Source organism: Varanus komodoensis, unplaced genomic scaffold (assembly GCF_004798865.1).
Source record: "Varanus komodoensis strain SLA01 unplaced genomic scaffold, ASM479886v1 scaffold42, whole genome shotgun sequence".
Lineage (NCBI taxonomy): Eukaryota > Metazoa > Chordata > Lepidosauria > Squamata > Varanidae > Varanus > Varanus komodoensis.
Window position 1 is genome coordinate 6161976 of NW_025335972.1, and position 17908 is coordinate 6179883.

The 17908-nt window shown below is 48.4% G+C and overlaps 1 protein-coding gene across 1 annotated transcript in view; it reads right to left on the reverse strand.

Moving 5' to 3' along the window:
• PALM3 (paralemmin 3) overlaps nucleotides 1-15002 on the reverse strand; it is a 29600-nt gene extending 14598 nt beyond the window's left edge. The window contains exons 1-3 of the mRNA XM_044443518.1: nucleotides 14920-15002; nucleotides 10757-10808; nucleotides 265-345 (exon numbers count right to left, since the gene is read on the reverse strand). Of these exons, the coding sequence (XP_044299453.1) occupies nucleotides 265-345; nucleotides 10757-10801 (126 nt within the window). The 5' untranslated portion in view covers nucleotides 10802-10808; nucleotides 14920-15002. The remainder of the gene's footprint in view (nucleotides 1-264; nucleotides 346-10756; nucleotides 10809-14919) is intronic.
• Between the last annotated feature and the right edge of the window lie 2906 nt (nucleotides 15003-17908).

Sequence of the window (17908 nt, forward strand, 5' to 3'; positions counted from 1 at the left end):
TCTGTGTGAGCGAGCATGGATGTGAGCAGCGCCAATGCGCACATATGACCCACGGCACACGGTTAGCGCTGCCCTCGTTCCCCGGGGGGAGCGGGGCTGTTCGGCATGTAGTCTCACCCCCGGAGGTCCACACTGGTCCCTCCCACTGAGAACAACTCCCCCCAACCCGCCCCTCCTGCCGCTTTCATCCTTCCACTCCCGCGCGGCCGCTCCCCCCGCCACCCCCCGGACCATCCACTGCTGCATCCCTTTCCCGGGTGGTACCTTGAGGCGCTGGGCTCGCAGCTTCTCCTCCTCCAGCTCCCGGCGGGTGGCCAGGATACGCTCCTGCAGCCTGCGCCGCTCCTGCAGCAAAGCAAGGGGACCGGGGCGGGGGGGTGAGGCGAGGCGAGGCGAGGCAGGAGCCGCCCTGCAGAGGGGCGGACAAAGGGCCCGCCGCGCAGGAGAGCAGGGCGGTACCGAGCCCACGTGGCCGACAGACGGGCGAAGCTCCTGCCTGGCCGAGAGCGCTGCCGAGGACTTAACCCCAGCAGCACCGGCTGAGCCTCACGGGGCCATTCCTAGACCAGCCTCTCCAGCGCGGCACCGCTCGGGAGCGGGCAAGAAAGAACCCACAGGCGCCTGTCCCCCAGCCTCTTTCGCTCCGGAGAGGCCGATCGCCCGCGTCCTTCGTGCTCCACCTGCCTCCTCGGTGCGTCAGCGCCGGCTCATCTGCCCGTTGGAGGGTGCAGTCCGTGTGCCGGCGCTCCCCACCTTTAAAGGCAGCAAATGCTGGGAGGAGGAGCGGGGAGACTGTCCCCCCTACTGCAAAGGTCCTGCCCTCTTAACCCTACCAGCACTACCAGTGCACATGTCCTTTCCCCACTTCGTCTGGGGTGCTTCTTCGAAGCCATGTAGCGAGATCCTGCTCTTGGCTCCTTAAAGACTAACAGATTCAGTGCAGCATTAAAAAAAACATTTGTACTCCACCTTTCCTCCTAGGAGTTCAAAGTGGCTAACAACAAAAACAATAAATACATATTTAAAATCGAGGCTTGAACAATTAAAAAGGTATTTCCATTTGCTGCATGGGAAGGGCAGCAGCAAATAACACAAGGACAATCAATATTTAAAATATATATATCTAAAATAGGCATTAAAAACGTCACGTTAAAATTGCAGACTAAATGCTTTCCTAAAAGGAAGGTCTCTATGAGCGTTGGGAAAGTTATTCACGACGAAGTGAGCTAAGCCTCCCTGAGAAGGGAATTTCACTGCCTAGATGCAGCCACCCAAAGGCCCTCTCTCTAGTTCCAACCAAATGGATCGCATGTGTCGTTGGGACGACAGGTGAGCAGGGTCAGACGGGAGCAGGCGGAAGCTCTTCTGCCTTCTGATTCCAAGGCAGAAGAGCTTCCAAGGCCGTGATCAGCCCTTTGACTTGTACCCAAGCACATACCGGAAGCTGCTGTTTCAACAGAAGAGTTACGCTTGCCCCGCATGCGCTCCTTCCCCTGATCTCCACCAGGCTAAAGTTTTCCGCCATTTCCAAGTGTGTGCCTTTGTGCACTACAGGGAGCCCTTTCATAGACGCTGCCTTCTGAAACTATCTGCCAAAATCAGCCTAGTGTCTTTAAGGTGCCACCGACAGATTAACATGACCGATTCTCTGGAATTTGAACAGGTTGGTTCACTTCAGATCATTTATTTATTTATAGTTTTTTATCCCACCCTTCACAATGTCTCAGGGCAGTATTTATTTTTAAATATGCGGCTGCCTCCTTTCACCCTGACAGATGACGCTTCACGGTAATTCTTCGCATTCCTACAAACTAGAAATCAGGTGAGCCTGCTGTTCTCCCTGAAATTTTGTTTCATTTTAGTGCAGCAAAGAAGTAGAGATGGGGCTAAGACCCATATGAGAGGGCAAAAGTTTGACAGTTTGTACCTCCACAGTCTCTTCCATTCAAATATTCCAGTAAGTCAAGCTAATCCAGCTATTTTCCAGATTGGCAGGCCTGTTTTCAAAAAAGTTTACTGACACCTGACACCAACCCTGGAGACAGCAAGAGGAAATCCCTTATTTAATGCCCTCTTGCCAGCCAAGCATTTGCACCCTCTGACGAGGAAGCACGCTGTGGCTGTGACCTGAAAGCACTGGCTCTCATGATCAAACAGCCCACTGAGCTGTGCACAGGTGGTCATTCTGAACACTGAAGCCACTATTGTATTTATGGCTAATGTGAGGCTAATGCAAGGGTTATTTAACCTTCCAACAACCCACCCCTGCCAGGTTCAGATGACAATATTCAAAGCAACCCAGAGCATGCCTTAAGTATGCCAGAATGGGTTGTGGTGATGCACTGAACAAGGTCCATGTCACTCCAATGCAGGCCTGTGCATGTGAATGTCTTCTGGCTTTATCATTTAGTCACAGCTGTTCTGTGGTTCTGTCAGAGGTCACCTGCAGAACTTTGATTTTGGGGGTGCTCTCACTGAAATGAGCAAAAGTGCTTGTGCATGGGGGAAATGTTCCACTGCTTTGGGAGTGGGGGCCTGAGTCATATTCCTGTAGAAGGTCTTCCGCTCCTCTCCGAAGCGACGCTGCCCTTGCTGCTCCTTACACCTAGCACTCCCAGCACACTTCGACAGTGCTGACACACGCACCCTCTTCCTTTTAAAGGATAGCATGTGAATAAGTCCCACTAGAATTGATGGGACAGGTGAGCAGATGCACAGCACTGCACCGTTCATCTCTCCAAACTGATCCCCATTGAGGGACTGTGGAACCCCAGGTCGGCAGGCCAAACAAAGCCTCAGAGGGCCCGAATTTGGCCCTCTCGGGTTGCCCAGACTGGCACACACTCTTCCCCTCACCCTGTATTCCTTCCTTTACCACCAATCCGTTGGTGGTTTCCTGGGTTTTGTGCTGTTTTTCCCCATTCTAAAAGGTTGGGCATCAAAAGAGGTCCGTCACTTCTGCCCAATAGGGAAAACAGGTCTATAGATGTGCAGCTTAAGTGAATGTCCATTTAAGGTTTTCATTACAATTGCATTGGCTTTCCAGGGGTCTCAGGGTCTTTTCCCCCAGCTCTGCCACCCAAGATTGTTTGTTACAAGATCTCACAGACTAGACCTGAGGCCTTTGCTATTCAGAGCAGGTGCTTTACCACTCATCCAGAGACCTATTCCCTTCCCAGAGCAGTAAGAAAGCAGTTGCTTCCGGCAGTAGGTCTTGGATACTACTCAGGGTAAGAAAGCAGTGAAGGGACAGGTCTGACCAAAGGGCAGAAACGACAGCTCTCCTTGAAATGATGGGAACTGCACATGAGCCAATGAGGAGCCCTGCCTAGTGCCTCATGTTTGCCTTGCTCTGGGCAGGCCCAGCGTTTACACATGCATGCTTGTGGGTGAAAGGGGGAATTCTGATCGGTGGGGTTGATTGGACAGATGAAAGTTAAGGAGTGGCATTTACTTTGGGGCTGACTTAATGCTGAGTACAAGGGTGTGACCTCTGACAAGTCGCTTGAGCATGTGCCTCCAGAGGCTCTCGGCATGCAGAAATCTCCTTGCTGTTTACACAGTCCGTGCCCTGTGCTCAGACACCCTGCCGCAGCCAAGCGGCCACTGGTGTGCCTGCTGCTGTTCACGTACTCTAGGCTCTGGTGCAGTCCTGCTGCTGTTCGTCAATGCCGTCTCCCACCCCTACCCCCTTTTGTCCCCGCCCAGAAACATCTGTTGAAACATTTCTCACAACAATCAATGCTTACTACACTTTCTGGCATGCGCCATTCATGACCACATCTCCATCTGGATGTGTTCGTGGGGCTGCACACAAGGGCAGCCCGGCTGTATCCCGGTCACCAGCCCCAGCCTGATCCCTGCCTCTCCCAGGCCGGGCAGCCCTCCAAACCTTCCTCCTTCTGTTTGATTTAGGTTGGAGCTACTGCCTGCCTGGTGAATAATTTATTTGTTTCAAGACAGGGTGAGCAAAGGAAAAGGGAGCTCAGGTTACCCTGGGCTTGCTTGGTGCTTCTTCCCACAGGGGAGGGGAAACAAACAGCCTGGATTTAGCCCAAATCCAAAGAAGTTGGAACTAGAGTCAAGGACTGTCACTAGGATGACCCTCCCCTCCCCTTGTAGTTGCCACTCATATGGAGGCAAAACAACTGGCATTTTCAAAAGAACAACAGCTCCCTGTCTGGACCAGAGCGCTCCCCTCCCCACCGCAGGGCATCCCGATTTTCTGGCCATTCTCCTCATGCAGGTGCAGGAGCAGGAGCAGGAGCAGGGGGTCTCTGCCTGCATCATTCTTCTCTACCAAGAATGGGATGTACTGAGAAACTGATCCGGAGCACTTGCCCCACAGCCTCTCCCAGGTGAAGGCACATGTGGGACTGAAGGAAGATCCCAAGCATGTTATCCCCAGAAAGTTATCTTTCTAATCAATGGTTTTTTAAAATGGGTGCTCCATTTCCTGCAGGGACATTACATGCAATAGCCACTAGCACGAGTTACCTGTGGTAAGAGAGCATTGCGTATAAGGAGATGGGATGGGAGAAGTGCTTCACAGACATTGTATCTGTAATTCCCACATCCAGCCAAGTGGGCCCCTGCTTCCGGCCCTAGTCCAGAGGCAGCAGCGAGCCACCCTGCTAGGCTGGCCGGATGCAAAAGAGGACAGGGCTCCTGCTCCTTCAATAGCTGCGCAGAACTGCGAGTTCAGTACTTGTGCATGAAGAGCTACCCCCGGCTCAAATCCCTCATGCTGCACTGTCCTGCTTGGCACTGGGCCACCTTGCATGCAATATATCCAGGTCTGAAGCAAAGTGTGAGCTGGGAAGGCCTGCACTCTTAGCTAATTCTCGTGTTTAGGGCCAAAGTAGGTAGCACTTTCATGAAGTGTTTGAATACCGTGCTTGGGATTCCCGTTTTACCTTCTTTCTTGTTATGATCTACTGCGCACCAGGACTACCGTGTGTGTGTGTGTGGGGGGGGTTAGCCCAGCTTTTGCCGGTCTGGTACCCTCTAGATGTGCTGAACTACAACTCCCACAATTCCAAAAGCAACACAGCCAAGTTGGAGAAGGCTACATTTGCCTGCTGAAAATCTATCCCCACCCCCCCTCTCCCACAGTATTTGCAAATAACAGGTCTGGGGACAAGTGGTTTCAAGAGGTGATTTTCAGCAGTAAAATGGCTTAGTGCCCATGATTTAGTGCCATTAAGTGCACATGGCTCTTTGCAGGATACAACAAGGCAGGTCCCTCTTTCCCTATGCTGTGTTTCTGACTGGGACACTGAGGGGGTCTTCTGAGCAACTGCAGTTTATAAAGAAAAAGGTACAGGGAATCTCCATCACAGGACTGAAAGGCACAATTTACAGAGGTGTGCAACGGTTGTGGTCTTCCAGATGTTTTGAACTACAACTCCCATCTGTCCTCAAGCAAATAGGAAGAGAGGATGCGAATTGCAGGCCAAAGCACCTGGAGGGTCATAAGATCCCTGATTTACAGTAATGTCTTGTTTGGCTGTCCTGTCCACTCTCCTACTCCAGCTCCTTGCTGCCCAGGGAAAAGTAGGTTGTGTACTGGAACCTCATCTTGCTCGATCACCATGGGAACAGGCCTCTAGGCGGCTCGACACAGTAAAGCTTTCTGTCAAGATACTTCACTTTCTTATATGTGAGCGACTGTAGCTTGCTCAAGGTTTGCAGCAGTTTGAGATGTGATCCTTACTCAAAGCCCTTGTTTTCCACAAAGCCTTCAGAACAACCCCTTTGCTTCCCTGTCCGACTGGAGCTCGGCTCCTAACCCTAACCTGGACCCATCATATCCCTTCCCTGCCTGCCTGCGCTTGCCTCCCCCTTCCTCTCCCCCCGCTGTTGTTCCCATGTTGAATTTTACATTGCATGCTCCCAGGGCAGGGACATGCCTTCTTGTATCCTACAAGAGCCACATGCACATAATGGCACTAAATCATGGGCGCTGAACCTCTTTCAGCTGGAGGGCTGGACTTCATTTCAGATAAGCTCTTGGGGATAATATTCTAGGGGTAGGAGTGGCTAAAGGGAGCAGCCACATGCCAATATAGCATAATTTAAGGATGCAATCCTATGCATGTTAGGACAGCAGGAAATATTCTACAAATCCTAGGACTTTTTTCTGTCTAAATATGCACAGGATTGTGTACCAAGGGTCTTGCTGCCAGTAACCAAGCCTTAGTATCAGCATCTGCAGAGCGGAGCAGCACCCCCTGGTGGCCCGATAGAGAAAACAGCCTGACGGTTTCACTCGAACTTGCAAGATTACAGTGGTACCTTGGCTCACGAACTTAATCTGTTCCAGGACTCTGGTCGTGAGCCAAATTGGTCATGAGCCAAGTTAAATTTCCCCATAGGGTTCAATGTAAATAAGGTTAATCCGTTCTGTAATAATTTTTTAAATCAGAAAAACGTTAAGCAAAGTGACAACAACAAAGATCATGGCCATCTCCCCCCACCCCAAGCATAAGTGCGGCCATCTCCCCGCCCCCTCCCAGCATGACCAAGATCGCGCCTGGCATCCCTGCACATGCCTGGCATCCCTGCAGGCGCCCGTCATCTCAGCGTGCTGGGGGGTGGGGGGGAGACAGGCATGATCATGGGAGCACTGGGGGAGGGAGAGTTGGGCGCAAACGGTGCGCTGGGGGTGGGGAGATGGCCGCGATCACAGTTCCGTTCGTGCAGGGAAGGTGTGCCTGACCAGAGGCGCGCTCCTGCGGGAAAGACAGGCGGAATCTCGGCCATCTCCCCCACGGCTCTGCTTTGCTGCTCCCGTCTTTCCTGCAGCAGCGCGCCTCTGATCACCATGCCTTCCCTGCACGAATGGAACTGCGATCAGTGATCAGAGGATCACAGCTGCACTCAAGATGAGTGCAGCAAAGCAGAGCCGCGAATCCGCTTGTCATTCGTGCAGCCGCATGCCTCTGATCACGAATCGCAGTTGCCTTCATGCAGGGAAGGCATGGTGATCAGAGGCGCGCGGCTGCAGGAAAGACGGGAGCAGCAAAGCAGAGCCGCGAATCCACCTGTCTTTAGTGCAGCCGTGCACCTCTGATCACGGACGCCTTCCCTGCACGAAAGCAACTGCGCGGCTACATGAATGACAATCAGAGTCGCAGCTCTGCGTTGCAGCACCCATCTTTAGTGCTGCAGCATGTCTCTGATCACAGACGCCTTCCCTCCACGAATGGAACTGCAATCGTGGCCATCTCCCCACTGGGGGGAAGGGGAGATGGCTGTGATCTTGGTCACCACCCAAAGCGGTGTTCGTGACCCAAGTCAAAATTTTTCAGTAGTTTTTGTTCGTGAGCCGGGACGTTCATGAGCCGAGGTACCACTGTACTAGGGTAGGTGCTTGTGATTAGAGCCAACCCACTTCTCGGTCCTGCTCAGCTTGGCCACAGCAACAGGGGTCTCTGTGGTGGCTGTCTCCAGTCTTGCAGTGTTTTCACTTGCATTTTCTTTCTGATTCTGCCTTTGTCTCTGGCCCTGCTGCACCTCACCAAGGGCCTGGGCCTGGCTGAGATAAGCCTCTGGCCACCCCCTCTAGCCCTAGCCCCAGTGTTCCAGTCAAGGATGACTGCCACTTATACCCTGGAGCTGACTGAGGTTCTCAGTCTTTTGGATTGGGGAGACAACTGCAACAAAAGCCAGGAAAAATAAAATTATTGGGGCCCAGGGAAAATGGGGTGTGGCTATCTGGGGAGGCTGTAATTAGTTCCCCAAGTGAGCCAGCTTGGGACCCTGGGCTACAGGTTCCACCCCCTTGTACTAAATAAATAACAATTTTAGAATACAACTGGTGCTGGGAGGAAGAAAGCAAAGAAGCCTTCTGGGAAGAAGAAATGTAGCACAGCAGAGAACATTTCTCTCTGATGCGCTAGTTATATGAGGCAATGAGAGAGTGACAGAGCTCTCAGAGATATGGTATTATCCATCTGCAGCCCCAGAGTGGCAGCAGCCACTGAAACACCTCAGGATGTCATCTTTGCATGCTGCGGGAGATGCAAACCTTCAAATGCGTCATACTCGGAGGTGGGAAATTTAAGGGGTATCCCGGCCAGCCTATGCTGCTTGGACCTAGAGACACCAGATACAAAAGTAGCCAGGACTCCTGCCCTGCTAGCCACCACCTCAGTTCAGGCAGCGTTATAAGCATATGCCAAGACTTGGCTCACATGATCACCAGGAGAAAAGAAACCCCACCCTCACATCCTGGAGGCAGACCATATAATCTAATAACCTTCATGGCATGCAGCTTCAGGTTATTGTGTCGCCTCGGCCTGATGAAGTGCATGGTGGGGGGTGGCGATGACACCACCTCCGAACCCTACAATAAGCCATGGTTTCCACAGCAGTTTCAAAGTCATCGTCTTTGCACACTGGGTTCAGATGACATGGGAAGCCACATGCCATGATGGTACTTCGGGAAATCAAATGACACACAATGAATATGTGGAGGGCAGAAGAAAACAAACCAGCATGGCTTCTTTTTCTCAGTGATTGTCCAGCCCAGTCAAAGACTGAATTCACACAACACAATAATGCCATGGTGACTTATTGGGTTGTCTGAACCCAGCCAGAGCAATTAACAAACCATAATGCTGGAGTCAAACAACATGACAAGTCATCCCTAGTTTATAAGCAGCCATTGCTTACTATGTTCTGTGAATGTTAGCACAGCATGGTAAGCCAAGGTAGCTTGTGAGCTTGTTGTGCTGTCCTGACTCAGCAGTACAGTTTGTTAGCAATGCAGAAGCCACTCTGACTGAGTTCAGACAACATGACAAGCCACTCTGAAACAAGCATGGCTTATAACTCACCATAGCTTATTGTGCAAGCCTAGTCAATGACTGTGTGTGGAATGTTCTTGAACCATGGATTCTCATTAAATTGTGGGTTAGCACATTGTCTGAACCCAACTGATAGAAAAAGCCATGGGTTCCTTTTATGGGTTGATCCTGATTAACAAGCCCTGGCTTGATAGAACTTCTGGGTTCAGACAAATTGATAATGCACATTTCAATAGCAGGACATACTCAACCCATATTCAGCTCTTGAGAGCAGTTATAATTTTTCTTGAACCCAGTAATTATGTCACTAGGTATAGCTTGCCCAACAAGGTACTCCTAAAGAAATACCATCTTCTGGATATTGTTAAAAGTGCAAGAGCCCTGACTCCTTTTGCATCTGGCTACCCAGCTAGGTGCAATCCTACAGTGCCTGGTGATGTAGGTTGGAAGACTGAGTCAGAGAAAAAAGAAAGTGTCACAGGACCTGCCCTGTGCCTCACAGCTGTGAAAAAAGATTATCGATGGAATCATCCCTAATTTCTAAACCCAGCCACTGGGTGGGAAAAAACCACCCCCACCACCCCACACCCCTAATAGAATAGCCATGGTCCCACAAATGCTCCGAGGAGCGCCAGATCCAGTCTTGCTGGGGTTCTCCAGATGGATTCAGTCCCATCCCCTTGACCTACTCCCTTTCCCCACCTGCTGCTTGGTGGTTTCCTTGTTCCTTGTTCTGAGGCCTGCACAATGCCTCTCACGGAGGCAAGTTGCCAGTAGAACGAGCTTTAAGCTAAAGCACCCTGATCCTTTTAGTTCTGTGGCCCCGTCCCTTTTGCCTTTGGTCCTGCCCACCCCGGGCCCTGAGAGCATCTCCAACGCTGAATCCCAGCGAAGGTTTCCCCCTCCTGCACCAAGAGCTGTGTCATGACCAGTTATTTCAGCCCCCTGAAAATAACTATTTCAGAAGTGATTTTCCTTCTTTTTCTCCATAAGTCTAGAGAGGGCACAGATTCAAGGAACTATTCTAACTTCTGGAATTTATGTATAACTACTTAAAGTTAAACTATAAGCAGCAGCTGCACATAGCTTGAACTTTTTGTAAAACTGATGCAAGTTTTTAAAGATTGTTTTGCCTCATAAAATTCACAGCCCTATGCACATTTAGATAGAAAAAAGGAATGCTGGGAGTTGCAGACTTTTGTTTCTGTCTAAAAAAGAGTACTACTGCTCAAATGCCAAGCTTTCCACTGCTCAGGCAGACAGCTCCTGCTGCTGGCATGTTTACAGTGAGCCAGCTGAGAGGCTTTGCTGGGGAAAAAAATCCAAATCACATGTCATCAGCAGGGCCTGGGCAAAGTCTCACACCACCAACCTTCTCCTTCCCACCAGCCATGCTGAATGGCTGAATTGCTGTGCTAGGCTGCAGCCTCAAGGCAAAAGATGCCCTGCTGCTGTGCCCAGCCTGCTGCCCTCAGTAAGCCTCCTTGCAAGCTGATATTTACACATAAAATGTGTCTGTTCAAACTGAGAAGAAAATATCACACAATGTTGTGCTGTCTTCCCCAGCCTGCTGTCTTCCCAGCATTGTAGAACTCCTAGTCCCATCATCCCAGACAGCAGGAAGCGATGAGATTTGCCACCCAAAGCATCTGGGGAAGTATCAGGTTAGGGAAGGCTGAAATGTAACTTGTGAACTGTAGCATACATTTGGATGAGGTTTTAGGCACGGTATCACATCTCTCTCGGTCTTGGTTGGCACCTGGTTTAGATTTCCTCCTATTGCTCCACCCTCACTTTGGTGCGTCAAGAGTCCTTTCCTTCTGAAAAACAGATCTGGCCCCGGTGGATTCCCCCCACCCCATTTCTGGAATACTGGGGGAATTCCCCTACCTGAGAGCTCAGGGTCCCATCTGCACACAAGTGGGAAAAACACAAGCACTCACCGCAATGGCGTGCAGGCGCTGCGCAAACAGGGAGCTCTCTGCCATCTTCCCTCTGAAAGACAAACAGAGCTTCTTGGGATGTGTCCAGAGGACAGTGGATGCCAGTTGGAAGCCAGCGCTCACCTTCCCTCCCTCCCTCCCTCCCTCCCTCCCTCAGTTCTCCCTTGCACACAAACAGGCCCCCTCCCCTGCCCACACCTGACATCTGGCCACTGCGTTCATGGCATTCAGGAGCAAGCCCAGGCATGGCAGGGGAAAGGGGGGTCTCTTCTCAGGCAGCTTCCAGTATTTGTCCCACGGTGCCTAGTCTATTTGAATGGAGCACAGTCATTCCAGGGCTGAAGACAACTCTCCTGATACAACCACAGCTGGAGAGAGGATGGATTAGTCAAGTTCCAAACTGCTTAAAAGAGAGATGCTTCCAAAAGGCATTCTGGCCCAAGTCACACAGGGGGGCCTGGCTGGGTGGTGATGCTGCAAACCTGCAGGTGCTACAGGAAGAGGCAGTGATGGAACAGCCCAGAACATGCTTAAAATGCTGCGCAGGCCCCCCTTCCGCGTGACCCTGCATGCGTGGTCTCCAGGCCCTTTTAATGGCATGAAGAGCGTTGATCTGCACACAATTCCTTGCACGCGCCATCAGCAGCCATGCAACTACGCATGGAAAGTCATCCATGCTTTAGCCAGAGGCCCTCCAGGTGTTTTTGGCTCGGCCTCTCACCAGCCTCAGATAGTGTCAGGGATGCTGGGGATCATTAGGAGGGCATGGACATGGGGAAGGAAAGCTGCTCTGGTCACTTAAGACTGAATTACTGCAAGGCGCTTTACATGGGGTTGCTCTTGAAGGCAGGCAGGAAACTTGAGCTGGCCCAGAATGCAGCCATCTGATTTTAAAGGTTGGTTGAATTTTAAGGCTAGCAGTTTGGTTCATATTAGCCAAGTAACCATTTACAACTTCACTGGTTGCCAATTGATTTCTAGGCTTTTTTTTACTTTACCCATTGCCAGTCTGTTTCTGGGCTCCATTCAAGATGTCAGCCTTGACCTTAAATGCCCCACATGGCCTGGGAGCTCCTCTCCCCATATACACCTGCTTGTTTGGAAACTTCACTTGACATCTATAGCCCATCTCCAGTACTAACAGATGTGAGGCTGGAAGTACAACAGATGGGTACCTTTCAGTAGCAGCAACCAGATTTGGAATGACTCCCCAGAGAGTCACGCCTGGCCCCGTTATTGCTCACTCTCGCCAAGTGTTCCAAGCAATTTATTTCAGTGGTCTTTTTTGCTTGCTTTAGTTCCAGCTCTTCATGCAGTTTTAAAATGCACGCTTGCTTTTAAATCATGGATTTGGGAAACTTCTATGGTTCCCAGACAGGTCACCCACTCCCTTTGATATAAATATAGGTTACTTTGGAGGCAGGCGGTTGGGCTGAGCAGACATGCCTGTGCATGACTCGCTTTCTGTCCTCTTCCTAGCTCGTCGCCTTTGATGTCAGCCCAAACGATGCAACTGCACGTTCATGCATTGTGACAGTGCCTGCTTGGGGGCAGGAAGCCAGCAGCGGAAGAGAAGAAAAGGAAAGTATATGTTGCATTTGTTATGTTAATGAACATCAGGCCTTATCTAATGATGTTCTGCAACTGCTCACAAATAATAAAATATTGAGGCCCTATCTCCTTTGATTTAGGGGGCACAGAGAAAAAAGGAGGTGAGAGAAGCTAAGTAGGACATGACAGTCTCCATGCACAACAGCTGCCGTGTCCAATTTGCAGGATATCAACTGTACGCACTGGAGGTGTCAGAACTGGCAATCGGGAGCACAGGGCCAAGGCTGCAGCATGCAGAAAGTGGGTGCCACTGCTCCACAGGCTGGGGGAGGCGAAGCAAGGGGGTTACAGCAGGCGGGTGTGCAGACACGCAGGCAGACACAAAGGGAGTCTGCTGATAACCGCTCAAGTAATTTCCGCACTAAGCCATTCAGCACTGCAGAGGCTTAGTGTTTTTATAATTATCTGGAAGTAAAATTAAAATATAGGTCACACATAGCTTGCATAGTGCTATATTACCTAATCCTGCTCTTCTGAATAGCCAAGATCTTTCTGTTTCCACAGAGGTAAGCCCTGTTTGGCAAAGACGTTTCCCAATGTCAATTTTTTAAAAAGTTCCCTTTTTGCATATCCTGATGGTTTTATTGCTTCCTGCTTTTTGTGGTTAAGAGAGTAATACTTCAGGGCACAATCCTATGCATGTTTAAACAGGAAAAAAAGCTGCCTGGGGTATGCCGGGAGCTGCAGGATGCTTTTCCTGTCTAATATATAAAGGTTTGCACCTAATAGTCTCTTAATTGTCCCATTTAAAAACCTCTCTTAATTGCCCCAGCATCCATTCTGTTTCCTGCAAGAGAAGGGTTGTAATTGCTAATTTCCATTCATTTTTATAGCAAAATAATCCTATTTCACTGTAGGAGAATAAGAGGGAACTAAAGGCTTCTCCCTCCCATACCACCATGGGAACAGAGGCTGACACTTAGCAAGATTAAGAGAGGCTCCTAAATGGTTGAATTAGGAGACAACCATTAATCACTGTGCTACAAATCTACTGCTGCAATACTAAAAGGAGAGGGAATTGCAAACAGGAAGCTTTAATTCAAGACACAGGAGCCTCCAAAAGTTTCATAATATTCTTCCTTCTGCATGGGACTGGCTGGTGCTGCTACATTTGTATTTTATTTGTTATGCGGGGGGGGGGGAGCCACAATTCAGATCTAGAAATGGAAGGGATAACACAAAAACACAGAACTGTGACAATTTGGGGAAAATGTTATCTGTATTCTCCCTAAAAAGTAAACAAACATGGCAATTCCAGTGAAAAGAACTAAGGGAAACACAACCGTGGTTTTCAGACAAGAAATTGGCGGATTCTGAAGCCATATATATGAAATCCTTTTGGCCTTTCGAGTCATTGGACAATCAGTAAAGATCAGCAAGCTCATCAGCTGGCAGGATGGATGAAGAGGATCGAACAAGACCAGAGCTGGCTGGTTCGAGATGCAGGGTACAGTGGGGAAGGGCCCCTTGAACATGTAAGTCCGGGTGGGTGAATGTGTCCTTTCAAATGCTTTCGGACTGCAATATCTGGAGAGCTGAACCTTCCCCATTTCTGACGCAAGTGAACCACTGACAATGAACGTATTGACAGGGTTTCTATGACGTGGCACCACATCAAAGGTGACAAACTATAATGCCATATAGAACCAGACCAATACCCGCAGGGTGGCTTGTTCATGGGCAACCTGAACCCAGGCAACTGACCATGTTGAGGGTACTAGGAAGCGGCTAACAAGGCACTTGGAAAGAGAAGCAGAACAAAAAACCAAAAACCAACCATTGCTTCTCTTGTCATGCTTGTCTAGGCCACTGCTGGTCACCTCATGGGGTCCCTAGCAGCACTTTTAGGTGACTCGCAGTGGCTGAGAGTTCCCTGTCACTTTGTACTCACCACAGGTTCCCCCCCCCCCCCCCCTGCTTTCTTCAAAGATTGTGAATTCCAGCTTGATAGCCCATTGTTACAATCTCCATCCTGAGAGCCAGTAGCAGACTTTTCAAAATGCCCAAGTGAAGAGGCTGTCAGGGGCTGACAAACTTTTTTTTGTTTTGCCTACACAAATATATATTTGGTCTGCCTTTGCTGAAGTCTATATATAATTATGGCTAATAGTGTATCTTGTCATATATAAAATATATAGGGGTTTAAGTTGCATATGCATCTATTGTGATGGATCTGTTCAAGTTATGATAGAAAACTGTAATACTTTTTACTATTTTTTCTTTAAAAATTTCAATAAAATTAATGGAAAAATTGCATACACAATATGCACAAATGCTTTTATTTTTGTTTTTAAAAACTTAACTGCACCTGCACAACTGTGCAGGCAGCTGTTCTGCAGGCATGGAAATGGGAAGCCTCAGGTGGTGAGGGTGTAGGGGGATACCTGCATCAGACTGCAGCAGGTACAAACCCCTGACATAGACAGAAGGGGGCTGCTAATAGGTTTCTTTTACCTTGTTCTCTCTTGATGACTTTCAAAAGGCAAGCTATCAAGAGAAAGCAAAGACAAAGGATCGCTGTACATGAAAAGGAAGTGGCAGAATGTACATACCCTTTGTGGTGAGAGCCTCCTCCTTTTCTTTTTTGCCTTGACTCTTCTCAGGGCTTCTCAGCAGACTCCGGCTGCTTGGAAAACTGCAAAAGTGAATCCCACTCTCTTTTCTGGGGATAACAGATTTTGACATGAACAGGTAGCTGTCAAAACTTTTCTGCACAAAGGTTGCTTTCCCAAGTGGCCAGAGTCTCTGGGAAGGGTGCAAAATGTGCTGCAAGCTGAAGTACCTTTGGGCACACTGTGGGCACTAGAAAAAAAGTCTGCCAACAACTGACAGCCTGTCCAATTTGTTGTTTGGGCCCTTTGAAAGGGCTGTTGGTGGCTGTCAAAACAGAGATCGTGGAAACTGGCTGTTGGGCTGAAACCATGATCTCTGGTGGGGAGAAGGGCTAAAGGGTAAAATAAGTCATGCGAGTGAAAAAGTGCTTGCAGCCATGGTGGGGGGAACAGGCCAGTAGTTACTGCCGTGTGCCCTCTGGGGTATTTGCAGGACGACTATGGCGGGGAGGTGAACCTGTGAGCCTCAGCGCTTGTCCGGTGTACCATGGACTGCTTACACAACTAACCCACTGTGACATATTGCCAGGATGGATTGTTCTGACATGCAAATGCACTCATTGAAGCCCTTTCTCTCTCCACCTGCCTAACAGCAACAACTGTCAATGGGAGGAACAAAGACGATGCGCATCCAGCCGCACCAGCCTTACAGGAACAGTATAACTTTGGACACTGATATTGCAACCTGGATGATGAAAATTTCCAAGAACCATTAAAAATGAACCTGTCTAGAAATATCAAATGAAACAGCATCCCTGGAAGAGATTCTTAGAGATTTTTAAAACTGTTACAATTATAATTCATAATATTTTCTAATACATGATACAATTGAACATACCTTAGCTCATATTTAATATAGTCAAGTAACAAGTTTCATATATCAACAATTTTGATGTTTTCTCTTGAATACGTCTCCAAAACATGTCTGAATATGCACAAATATATTCCCATTCTTGATCTGTTTTCAGTATACAAATTCCCTTATTTCTATTTAACTACTTCAGTTAACCTAACCTGGACTCAGAGGAGGTTGATAATTATAGACCAGGGGCCAGTGGCCAACATTCCCCTCCTGGGCAAGGTGCCTGAGCGAGTGAGTGGTGGCTGAACAGCTCCAGACACTCTTGGATGAAACTGACCATCTAGATCCATTTTAGTCCAGCTTCAGGCCTGGCTTTGGAACGGAGACTGCGGGACAAAAGACGGGGGAATACAACCCTGTTGATTCTCCTGGACCTTTCAGGAGACCCACTGATCATGGCTTTCGATACCATCGATCATGGTACCCTCTTTACAAGCTGGCTGGGCCGGGAGTAGGAGGCACCGCTTTGCAGCTCCTGCTTGACCAGCCAATTCCAGAAGGTGGTGCTGGGGGATTATGGCTTTACTGCTTGTGCCATGGCAGTTATGCCATGGGGTACCACAGGGCTCTATTTTATCCCCCATGCTCCTTGACATTTACATGAAACCACTGAGGGTGTTTATCCAGAGATATAAACTGAAATGTCATCAATGCGCTGATGATGCTCAGCTCCACCTCTCTTTTTCCTCCAAACCAGGTGAGCCAGTGGCCAACAAGAACATATCTTGCCACTCCTTACCCAATTCAAAGTACTAACACTGTTTAAAACCCTAAACATTTTGGGGCCAGGCTATTTGAAGGAATGCCTCTTCCCGTATGTGCCATCCTCTGGGGTACTTCTCAGAGAGCCCCTTGAAGGGAAACAAAGAGGGTGGTTAGTAGGGGAAGGTCCTTTTTGGTTGTGGCACCATGATTATGAAACCAGCTCCTCAAAGAGGTGTGCCAAGCGCTTACTCTTTATTCTTTTCAGTGTTGGGTAAAAACCTTTTTATTTACCCAATATTTTAACAGTTACATTTTTGTCCTTACAATGTAAAGGCATTGTATTTTATCTGGTACTGTAGTATTTTATCTTGGACCTCTAATATACTTCTGGACTGATCTGGTTGTGGTTGCTGTGAGTTTATGTTGCCATTTTATCTGATGTATTATTTCTGCTTGATTTTATATGTTATTGATTATTATATATTGTTGATCATTGTTTGTTGCAAATTTTAATGTTGTGAACCATCCATAGAGCCTGTTTGACTGATGAACAGTATAGAAATAAACAAATAAGCAAAAAATGCTATTGTTCCTTATAACTAGTATAATTTTAACTATGTTAGGCAATAATCTTTTATTCCTTCCTTCTAGAAAGCATTTTGTTTCCAAAGGGAATATGGTTCTTGAATAAATCTTCCCCTGTAATAATTTCCTAAATATAATTTCTTACCTGACTATACTGCAGCAATGAGAGATGTGGATTACTATTTCCTACCAACTAGGCATCTGAAGCAATAGCATTTTACAATACAAAAATTGTCACGTGTTGCCAAATTACTGTCAAAGGTATCTGCAGTTTCTCATCTCCATTACTTCCCAGAGGCCAACGTATTAAGATTTGGACTCAAGAGAGATATTCCTGGTCCCACAAAAGTCCAATTTTAATAATTAGATTCTAGTTATTTTTTGCTGGACTCTGCCTCTTTCTTGCCAATGTAACATCCAGTTTGCTAAGGGAATGTCAATTCAATCTTGTTCCCCTAACGAATGCTGTTAAGAGGAGAATCTTTCATGCATGCATGCATGCTGCTCTGCTCAGGAACATTAAACTGCTATACTGAAAAAGCTAAATAAAATCTCCTGCACATGGGGGCCATTTCTTTTGATATAACAACAGTTGCTCTGTGACAGTTGTTTGATAGCCTGACGCCTGGCTGATAGTCCAGGGTGTCTGGTAGGTGATTCTTCATATAGAGGTCATTGTAAGAGATGTTCCCATGATAGTTGGGAATCTCTCTCCAGTCTTCGGGGTGATACAGCATTCAAAGTTTGGGAAGTAGCAGCCTCTACTGGCAGGGAGGT